The 12060-nt window shown below is 27.2% G+C and overlaps 1 protein-coding gene across 1 annotated transcript in view; it reads left to right on the top strand.

Annotated features, from left to right (window-relative positions):
• Positions 1 to 11401, top strand: part of LOC107436185 (uncharacterized) — a 40998-nt gene extending 29597 nt beyond the window's left edge. The window contains exons 5-7 of the mRNA XM_016047790.3: positions 679 to 865; positions 8177 to 8348; positions 11232 to 11401. Of these exons, the coding sequence (XP_015903276.1) occupies positions 679 to 865; positions 8177 to 8348; positions 11232 to 11347 (475 nt within the window). The 3' untranslated portion in view covers positions 11348 to 11401. The remainder of the gene's footprint in view (positions 1 to 678; positions 866 to 8176; positions 8349 to 11231) is intronic.
• The last annotated feature ends 659 nt before the right edge of the window (positions 11402 to 12060 follow it).

The raw sequence follows: 12060 nt of genomic DNA, 5'->3' as shown, positions 1-12060 counted from the left end.
GTAAAGTTTTTGAATTTTATTGATCTTATGTTTAAAAATTAAGAACTTCAAATGATAGATAGAAATAATTTTTATTGCTGCACAGATCCTAGTTATGATATATATATTTTTTTTTTTGGAAAGTGATAAAAATATTTTTTGAGTGCTTAAAAAGTGCATATTTTTTGCTGAAAAATCTGACTACCTGTAGTTATTTTTTAAGATTATACAGATAAATACAATAAAAATTGTCCTGATTTATTTTTGGATCCATTGCTATGCTAGATGTTTAAAAGTATTTACGTAGTATTTAAAACCCTAATGGCTCGTTGTGGGTCAGAGTTGTCATCGAAGCTCTGAAACAAGCATTTCTATAACAATTCTTCGTGCATCATAGAAGTTCCTGATTTCATGCATAATGGTATGATGCGGCAATGTGGTCACGCACAGACCACTTTTACTTACCAGACAAGCTGGTACCCATTCATCTAAAGCTGGACAGATTTCACAACATTAACAGTTTGGTGTCTTAACCATCATTTTTCATTTCTCTTTAAAAAATATTGGCATAAGTGAGTCCTTCTTTACGTGGCATACATGTTTTATAAAATTAGTTTTTGTAGTTTTGTCACTTATGAGATAATAAATTACACAATCATTTTTCCGTTAACACATGATAAAAAAAAACTATTCTTTCAGTGCAATGCGGCCTTATTGGATTGTCTACAGTTGTTCTTACTTGTATTTGACGAATTTGGGACGAAAGATAGTTCAATTGACTGGAAAATTCATTATGAAATGGATATTGAAAACACCTATAAAAGATGACAATCTGGATGGAGTAATGCTTTTGGCTATAACTATGGTATTTTCAAAATATAAAAAGGTAAAGAACAAAATGTTTTGTACATACAAATAATTAATTTTATATAATAATTTTTCATATCCATGGCAAAGTATCATGCTATATATAACATAAATAGTTGAATCCATTGAACTTTTTAATCATACTGTTTTTTTTAACAACATCGCTCAAGGGGTAACTAATATTAATAAGCTCTTGGCGACTGTCTGCGGCTCATCTTGAATGATTATCCAAAGACATATTATATTAAGAATTAACTGGAATATTGAATAATAATATAAACACATCAGAGCCGATTTTAAGGATGGGAGCAGTGGACCTTGGCCCAGGGCCCCGAGTTCAGATGTGGCCCCCGAAAAGTCTCAAATCTCATTGCATTAATTTTTTTTTTTAAATTCTAGCTCATTTATTATTTATAACTAAAGAGGGCCCTCTGATCCCACTTTTTTCTTCTTTTTTTAAAATTTTATTCAGAGCTGGGGCCCTCTGAAGTCTATAATATATATTTTTCTTTCTTACATTATCGGATGATTTTCAAAATCTAATCGAAGTGTTTACAAACATAAAATAATTGTTACTCTTCACTTTTCCAACCAAAAGAGCAATAAAACGCTCTTTAAACTGATGAAAATATCCCCACTTTCGTAGTTACCACCCACAGAGTTGTCAAATAGCCTCCTCACTTTACACTGTGAGAAAATGTTTTTATCTTCTTTATATTGCCTTGGGGCTCTTTTTTTCTAACTTCGGAAATATCAGATATCTACAGAAACACCCTTATGTCTGATTTCTGATCATAAATTTCTGGGAAGAAAGCATTTCTACAGCTGTAAATAGGGGGAGGGTCTTGCTAGAATTTCTTTGCATTACTCTGTCTTGAGATTTCCATAGTGGCTTTAAATTGGGCCTCGTTCAATTCTAAATTCTCGTTCTTACAAAATTTAGACATTTTTTTCTAATTTACTAGAAAAGCTTTTTTCTCCCCTTTACTCTTCCTAAATGTTTCAACTAGCCTAATTGCTTAATTTACTTAATTATTGTAGTTAATTTTATTTTGTTATTTTTCAAATTAATCGTAAGAGAATCCGTGAACTAGGAATTTATATACCAAATTTTCATAGGATATTAAGAAGAAATAAATCTTTCACGTTGGAGGTAAGCAAATGTTTTTATTAAATCAATTTTGGTTGTGGTTAGGGAAACCGTGAAAGGTTTGCGCAGTTTTTTATATATACGTTATGATTTTTTCGTTTATTTATTTAAATGGCCGGCCGCTATTCAATTCCCTCTTTGACTGTCCTGTCTGCCAAAACTCTTGATTTGGTCTGTTCTGGATGAAATTGAGATAACAAATGTAATTTTATTTTAATTTTACTTACTGCTAATTGTCAGAAACAACATGTGATTTTGTTTAATAGAGCATTGAAATCAAATGATCATCAGCTAAACAAATATTTAAACATGAGAAGAAAATTGTTTACAACTCCTGTATGACCAAATTTTCCATGTTTCCCCTAAATATGAACTATGTTTAATTTGCAACATTATATTTCGTGCAGAAAATTAATTTAGTTAGCTTGGCATTTTATTGTTTATTGATCACACTTGTTTCTATTTTTAACTCCTTGATTTCTGTTGTTATTATGTGGTTAATAAGGCTTCTCAATTTTCAAATTAAAGTCGAAACAATTTCTTAAAATTGTAAATCGAAACTATATGTGAAATTTTGGCAGCTTTGTTTTAATTTTAAACGTATACATTTAATTTAATAAAATAAAAATAAGTAAAAAAATGAAAAAAAGAATACAAATAAATGACTGAATGAAATAAACAACTTCGTTGTCATATCTTTTAAACAATTCGAGTATTAATAAATTATTTAGAAATAAGCAAATTTTTAGTTTAAAAGGTAAAAGAGTTTTTGATTTGTTTAAACGGTTGTTATGCGCCATCATTCGATCATGAGACTATTTAATATCTGTTCCTAAGGATCAGAATTCTTTTTTATTTTACTTTATTGTAAAAATGATATATTTAATACTTTCATGTGATATGCTGCAGTTTAAAATACCTAAAAGATGACCAAAATTGTCAATCAAAAAAACAATTAATACTTTTGAACATGAATTTAAATAACTCCATACGTTTTGTTTGACTATCTCATTTTATATTATTGCAGTATTTAGAGCAGACAGTTGCTTGTGGGTGTGGATGATATAAGTAAAAAAAAATCAATTGATGCCCTCAATATTATATTTTTAAACTTCTCGCAAAAATGTAGTAAAAAAATAATTGTCGCAAACAAATTAAGTAAGAACGAAATGAAAATGATATCAAAATATGCTGAATCACCAGTGAGACAGGTGGGATGAAAGACATCGAAACCAATTTGATTGAATAGTAAAAGTAGAAGGTGTTTCTAAAATCCAGAAATCAATCAGGATTCAATTTTTTTGTCACAAAATTTATCAGGGCTATTCATTAGATTTCAATATTGGATATGTTTTTTCTTTGATTAAAGTTTATTAAGGTATTTACGAACATTATAACCTAAAAACAGACTATTTTAAAATATTTAATTAGAGGAATGTAGATTTTTCATCATTTTATCATTATCAATCTTAAATAAGGTTTTATATCCGACAGTTAAATTTGCAGTCCTTGTGTTATATCTAGTCTAGTTTTTAATTTATTTTTGGTGCATATACATAAGCTGAAAATGAATAAGATTAAGCCGAATTATGGCTTACTTCTAAATAAACTGAATATACTTGTTATAAATGTTAAAAATGATAATTTGGAAAGCCTTTTTCAAGAATGTCAAGTATTCAAATGACTTAATTTATTAAATTTTTAAAAAAAATTTAAAAAATATCCGCAATATGGGTGTATATATTTGGGGCTGAAGATTATGAAATCTAACACAAAACTGCGAGGTCGTGGATTCTATTCTGATGACAGTTTTTAATTAATACTTCTTAATACTGGAAAATGTTTTTCATATTATTTTTAAGTATGCATGTTAAAAACTAATAATTTAACAATTATTTAAAAAACTAGAAGGCTCAGCTCCCTGTTCATTTTGCTCCCCAGATAATGACAGGCCCCTATAAACATAAAAACGGCTCTGAAACATATACTTGAACCGCGATGACTCAGGGGAGCGTTCGCCTTCCAATGAGATGAACCGGGTTTGAATCTCAGCGATAACAATTTCGCATCAGGCCTGCACCGACAAATGTGCTGACGTGAAATATCCTCAGTGTTAGATGGATCATGGAACAGTGTCCCCTTGCCGTCAGGCTAACCGTCAGAGGTTCTCGTGGTCTTCCTCTGTATGTAATGCAAATGCGGGTTTGTACCCTGAAAAAATTCTCCATGAGGGCAAATTTCTCCCATTACTTAATCCAGAAGTTCCCTTGTTTTCTGGATTGGGCTCAAAATTACAAGACTACGGAGTTGAACATTAGTAGTCATAAACCCAAAAATTTGGGTCGGCTGTATAATGATGGCTATAAGATATGCAATACAATAAACATATGTTTGTGTTAGAATGCATTGAAAAGATTCTGATTTTAGAATTACTCTGTTAATGAACTAATGAGTATAATTTATAAAACTGATTTGAATATAAACTCTTGAAACAACTATATCGTGGAGAATTTCTAACAGTTTATTTAGAGATTTTGTTAAAAGTTTATTAATGTTAATTTCTGTATTTTTGGATATAATAATATAGGTAAATTCGTGGATCCGAAACATTTTACCCATTACAATAGTTTGTCGAAATATCATTTCAGAAAAAGTGATTTAATAATTACTTATGATCAAATAAAGTTTTTGAGTTATATATATTTTTGCATCATATTAAAATTAAGAATGTTGAATAGTCTTAGCATGTAACATCAACGTTATAGATCGTATAATTTGATAAGATATTGTGTTTTAAGATATGAAAAAAAATTTACGTTGCGTTAAATTGCTGAACTTTGCGTGATAAAACATGAAATTTAAACCATCCTGAGAGATATCATTAAAAAATTATCGTCAGTATTTTGTACTTATTTTAAATTAAATAAAAATAAAACCCATGAAATAATTTTCGAGATTTTGTTGGAATGAGTTGGAAAATGGATGAAAATTTTTTATTTAAGCCATTAAAAAAAAATTCATCATCAATTCTTTCTTATTTTACGTTTTTGAAGTTGATTTAAAGGGATGTTCTAAGGGAAGTATAAAAACGGAATAAAGATTACTGGAAAGAAATGACCGAAAGAAAACACTGAGTAAAAGCAGTTATGAATTAAACATATGAATCAATTTTTGACTTTCAGTTAGAATTATCAAATTAAATAATTATTCGAATAAAATTAGATATATATTTAAAAAAAACTATTAATGTAAAAGGCCAAATTTAAATTTTTTGCAACTTTAGAACTTTCATTCTATTTAACCAAAAGTTGAAGAGAGTTTTAAAATTGTCTAAAATTTCAATCATTCCACTTATTGTAGTGTGTGATACACTACCTATAATTACACTTTTTCAACTAGTCCATTTCCTTAAGTATTAAATGCAATTTCATTAGTTTTTTTTTTAAATTAGTTAAAAGATTCACTCCCTGACCAATTATTCTTAATCCATAATTTTTTTACACTATTACTATTATATGTGCCATTATTTTTGTAAGTGAAATAAGTCAATTTTTTGTATATATCAAGACACTTAAGGGTTAGCATTTGAATGAATTTATTGACAAATGTTAAACAATTCGGGTGCTTGTTTTTAACACTATAATTTGATAGATCGTTAAAATGTTATAATAATTATTTAAATCGTGAAAAGAAATGTACAATATTTGAGGCCAAATGAAATTATTCCACTCTCAAAAACAATGTCTCATTTGTTATAATTGCATTTACAATTAAAAATTTATATAGTAATAGAAGTCCCTTTCTGTCAACTTCAAATTAGCATTAGTGTATTGTATTAATTATTTTCTTAATAAAATATTAAATTATCCAATTACAGTATATTGGAATTTAATGGTCATGATCAAATCAGACGTTACATTTGTTAAACAGTTTATGAAATGCTTTTTTCTTTCTTCAGAAATTTTTATTACTGTGATTCTATACACTTTGTATCGTTCCTCCAAAGAACCTTGTTAATTCAAAGGGATCAATTGCACTATAAAAAATTCTGGATTAAATTACGGTAAAATGCACCAGCACCCTGGTCATTTTTACTGTAAATTCCATTTTTACTGTAACATTTTATGGAACAAAAAATCTCTTATACTGTTATTTTTACAGCAATATTTGTTATAAAATCACTGAATCTCAGTAATTAAATAATTATTGTTATAAAATATTTGGTATAAAACTTTACGATGAAAATGGATTTAATTGTAGAATTGTTTTAAGAATGATGCACCCAAGGTGCCTGCACTTTTTACTGTAATTTGATCCAGAATTTTTTTACTTAAACTGCTTTATTTTCAAAGTCAAATTATTTGATGCATATCTGTAAAAGGGACTCATCATATTTTTATTATCAATCCATTTTTTATTTGAGTCTATAACTATTGTTTAACGCCTTCCAATTTGGATGAGTGTTACACATTAATACATATCTGTATTATAAATGTGGAATGTTTTTTTTCCAATAATCGACAGAGAATAATCGATAAAATCTGATTTTTTTTTTCATTTTGAATGCATTTTATTTTGTTAAGTGCCAGTGCATTTCTTTTTGCACTTTTTTAAAAAAGAATTTTGATCTGGAAACTTGTTTCCGGAAGTTATTTATTTTAACTATTATTAAGATAACTTGTAAAACTTCATACTGCAGAAAATTAGTTGGCGCTATAACAAAGTTCTTAATATGCTCAAAACAGTGACTTGTTTTCGGTTGTGACTAATAGTTTTCTTTTAAAAAACGAATCAGTATAAGACTTTGTTATTACAAATAAACAAAGAAATAAATAAAATAATTTTAGCACCTTTAAACATTTTTGCCTGATATTAAGATTCTTTACAAGATAAAACAGTGGTTATTAAATGGCAATTATGTTAATTATATTTCTTATTGTTATAGTTGATTATCAATTATATGACCTAATATTAAGTAACTGAATTTGAAATTTATGTACCAAGTTAAATGTTTTAATTGCTTCAAGTCATAGTTTTAACGCTAGAGATAATGTAAGTTGTAAAACTTAAAACTTGGTTCCATTCTATAGAAATAATACTTACAGATAAAGGAAATTTTATACTTTAAAAGACCCCATTATGTCAGTTTTTTATAATCGCTAACCATAAATCAACAAAATTCTATTGTAATATTAAGTTAACATTGTGTAATCAATGAAAATTTGTATTTAAGAAAATGAATACAACTCTGAATGTGTATTCAAGAAAATAGACCTTGCTTGAAATGCATGTGGAAGAAAATGCACACAGCTCGATGTGTGTGTTTAAGAAAATGAACTTAGCTTGAAATGCGTTGTAAGAAAGTAGAAACACCTCAGAATGTGTATTTAAGTAAATGGATACAACAACGATTGCACCTTTTTAATGATCAATCCACATTTAAAAACTATACGTGCTTAATTTTCCTTAATTATTTAAACATTAAACCTAGTCCTTAACTATCAGATATTTAGGTCGGAGTGATTGGTTACATTACATTCAATTCATATTCATAATGATAAATTGAGTTTTAAAAATCTGCATTTTTGCAACATTAATTTTCAGACGACCTTGTGAATATAACTGTTGACTTTCAAAAAGAGCTTAATCTAATCAAATGTGATTTATGCAAACCCTCTAACGAATTTCATTCTTTAAAAAAATAATACACTAAAAAAATAAGTTTGATAATTTAGAATCTCTGTTTTTTTTTTGTTTTTTTTTTTGAGCAAGCATTTCAAGTAGTATCTCAATTTATTTATTCTTTAAAAAAACAATACTCAAAAAAGAAGTTTGATAATTTTGAATCTCTGTCTATTTCTTTAAATAAGCATTTTGAGTAGTACCTCAATTTATTTATTTTTCAAAGAAAAAGACAGAGATTCTAAATTATCAAAATTCTTTTTTGATTATTGTTTTTTTAAACAAGCATTTCGATCTATTTTCTTAAATGCACTTTTTAAACCCATTTTCTTAAACATGCATTTTGAGTTGCGTCCAAAATAAAAAGTTTATAATGAGAAATTTTTTATTAATTCCTCATTATTTAATGCCTTTACTGTATTTAGCAAGCACACAGTTAAACATTTTTCTTTTTAACAGTAAATCATATTCTGATGTTTTATTTGTTATTAAATTTAGGCAAGAACTTTGATGGCAGAGATTGCTGAAAAGGAAATTCCTACTCTATTTTGTTTTAGTGAAGATGATAAAGTAGTTGAAAGAAATCTATCATATGAAGTAGTCGGTATTTTTGGAGCTTTTAAAGATAATATAAACTATTATGATGAAAATGCCAATTTAATTACAAAAGGTGAGCATTTAATTTTTTTCAGGTATGCTTAATAAATATGTTTTGGTTTTGTCTTAACAATTATTAATTATAATTTAAAAAGCCTCCATATATTAACTCCATGAAATTTAGTCACAATTTTAATAATATATTTACTCTATGAATTTTAATTATAATTTGAAATATTAAATCCATGAAATTCGATCATAATTTGGAGAAGTATTAACTCTATGAAATTTAATCATAATTTGAATATGTTTCAACTCTATGAAATTAATTTTATGTCAATTTAATAAATTAGATATATTTTTCTTTGTTTTTTTTATTTTTTTAAAAATGTATGTTATTACTCAGTTTTCTAAATAAAACGCCTTCACACACTGTTTTTTTATTAAAGAAATTAGTACATTATTGATAATTTTCTATTCACTCAAAAAATATAAATTAATTTTCTTAAGGCATTGATTGCACAAATTAGAAACTCTGTATTCATATGCTCTGAATGAAATATAGAAAAATAGGCTTTCAAATTTTGCACAGTTTACATATTGCTGTAGGAAACGTTAGCTTTAACGTCCACTTAGAAATAATGCTTAATTGTGAAAAATATGTTCTATATTGTAAACATTTCTTTTGAAATAAAATAATGCTTTATTTAACCTAATAATTATTATATTGCAATCGTTAAAAATTTTAAAGAAAATTAAACTGGAAATAGGGATTCTATTTCAATTAGGCATCTAAAAAAGGAACTCTGTGTTCATATGTTCTGTAGGAAACATGGTATAACATGCTTCCAAATTTTGCCCAATTTTCAAACGAGTACTGTCCAACACATTTAATTTAATGCCATTAAAAAGCCAGAATGAATATGCACTATAAAAAAAAGAGTTTTCCGAAATTGAGCAAAAATGTGTCAAAATAGTCCCAAAACAAATAATAGTTGAATTTCAAAACTGCATGAATTCAAAATTAAAACAGCATATACTCATTTCTGAGCAAAATGCATAGTTTTAAAGGTGATGTGGAGGAAGAAATGTGCAAGAAAGACATTTGTTGGCTGCTGTCAGGATTTGAACCAAGGACCTCTGGGTCCATAATAGGATGATCTAACCACTTTAGTTATAAAACACATTCCAAAGAGAGCTGGGAAACTGATGGATAAAATATTTCATGAATATTCTAAGAATTTTGCAAAATGAACAATTTGCATTTTTTAATGTGCTTTTAGCGTCATCTTTAACAGGATGCTAAAAATCCATACTAAACTGAAACTATATCTTAACCAGAGCTGGACATAACACCGAATATAATTATTATAATTGAAATTACTTTTATTATTAATTTTTCCTCGAACAAGCTCATATTGCGGCAGAACTGCATAGATTTTTAAAAAGCTCTTTCCCATGGTGGTTGCATCATAAAGCTATGGAACACAGTATAAATAGTAAATTATAACTATTTGAACATAGTATTGTTTGCTAGGGGAACTCTTAGCACTATAATTTATGAGTTTATTAATACGAGTACATATAATATAAATTAAGAGAAGCCAAGTAAATAATTATTTAAGTAATGACTCTTAACAGTATAATTAATTCTTCTTGATATGAGATACAATAGACTAAATCATAGTTGTAGTCTTTTTATTATTTTGTTTCACTAAAGCAGATTGTGACTTATGTTTTAAAGTTTTGATATTGTAATAAGTTTTTGTTATCAAGCAAAATTTTTGTATATTTTTATGAATGAAAAGTAAATTTCATGACTTATGCAAAAATATATTTAAAAATTTATTTCTCAAGATTAATTTATATATCATTTTTTATTAGTCTTAAATATTTCTGTTTTTGTAAATTATATGCCAAAATAGTAAATAATACAAAGATTTGGGTCATGTATATCATTATACTTATGTTAATACCATACAATCCTGATGTCATTAGTATGAATATCATGATGTCAATAGTTCAGAGATTTAGCTCACGTATATCAATACTAGTGTTGCTAGCAGCATGCAGTCTTGATGTCATACTGGCAACACAGTCTGTATGCTATATTGACATACTGATATATTTGGGTTAAATCTCTGTACTGTTAACATTATGGTGGCCAATTTTTGCAACGCTCAGCGATTTTGAGTTGGATACCAGCTACTAATACCAAAAAAAAAAAAGAAAAAAAAAACATTTCTTTCGTACTTCTTTAATAATTATCACCCCAGACCCTGAATACGTTACTCTCTTACTCCTCAACAGATGGCAGCATTACACAACCTAATCTTGTTCCACCTTCCGGGATTCAACAAGTGAAACTGAGTGTTAAACAATGTCAAGACAATAACTCAAGATAATTTTACGAGTATGACATTAATTTAAGGTCAATGGCTCTATAGTTCAATTGATGAAAATTACAGGCAGACCAATATGTTTAGGTTCATGATATCTTTACGGACATAAATTTATTTTTAAGGAGTGTGACTGAAATGCTTTTCTCTCACCATAATCTAGAGGAGAAATCTTTTAAAAAGACGTCACAAAATAATATTTATGTTAAAAAAACAACAACACCAAAATGCTGCTGAAATCTGCTAAATCTCTTATAATGAAAACAGGGTTTCAAGTATCGAAACTTGTTTAATTGCTGGAGGAAATGGAGAAAAGTTGAACAGTGATTGTTAGAAACATCTCCAACATTAGAAAATATTTAGAAATTTTCATACTACAAAAAAAGCAAAGATTAGCTGCGAGTTTTGTAATAATTGGTCTTAATAAACATATTTCTCTTTAATATGTACACTTTAAGCATACATATAAAAAATTGTATTTCATTTAATTTTTTTTAAAATAATAGTTTTTCAATGAATCATATCATAAATGAATTATGGATTTTCTTTTGTTTTAGGAGAAGACTTCTCTTGGTTAAAACTTTTGTCATTTAAAGAAGGATCTCATTACGTTTTCAGAAAGCATTCTGAAGTATGCAATAAAGAAGTTATTGAATTGTTAAAAAGTGTGTAAAATTGTGCAACCATTGTATCGTATTATGTAAATAAAAAGTTTTATAATCTCTTATCTACACAAAAATTATTTTTTTTTTATCAAGGTACGCTTTTTGAACTAGCTGAAACCTTTAAAACCAGTATTATCTTAAAATTTTGGAGAAAATTCATAATTCAGACATGTACAGCTTGAGAAAAAATTCTTATTAGAGGAGAAAGAAAAAAAGACTCAAAATCCGGAGCATTAATATTGGGTTGTACAATTAACTAATTTCCTGTAGAGCTTGATTCATTCAAAAATAATTATTAAAATGTGGGTGCCACCCTTTTTAAAATAAACATTAATGTTTAGAAACATTTATTGAAATTTTTAAAAAAGAATTTATTAAGTCTAAAATACGCAAATTCCAAATATTTGCAGTGCCGATATGAGAGTGAGAGCTTTGCAAATATTATTAGGTAATTTGTTATAATATGAAGGTAATATTTTCTAAAATATACATATGTGTCAAAAATATTTATGGAAATTTTATTAAAAAAATTTAGTTAAATGAAATATAGAGTAAATGTAGAATTTAAACAGGGTTGGATGATTTGTGAATTTATTAAAATTTTTTGCATCACAGATTTTATTTGAAACTGATTATATATGAGTCTCATATTTTCTGAATATAACCATATATGTCAGGAAACACTATGAAGTTTTTATAATACACAGAGCTTATATAGCAC

This window comes from Parasteatoda tepidariorum, chromosome 11 (genome assembly GCF_982258835.1).
Source record: "Parasteatoda tepidariorum strain Cologne lab strain chromosome 11, Ptep-v5.0, whole genome shotgun sequence".
In the NCBI taxonomy this organism is placed as follows: Eukaryota; Metazoa; Arthropoda; class Arachnida; order Araneae; family Theridiidae; genus Parasteatoda; species Parasteatoda tepidariorum.
Note: the sequence above shows the minus strand (reverse complement) of the source record. Positions and strands in the feature narration are given on the sequence as shown.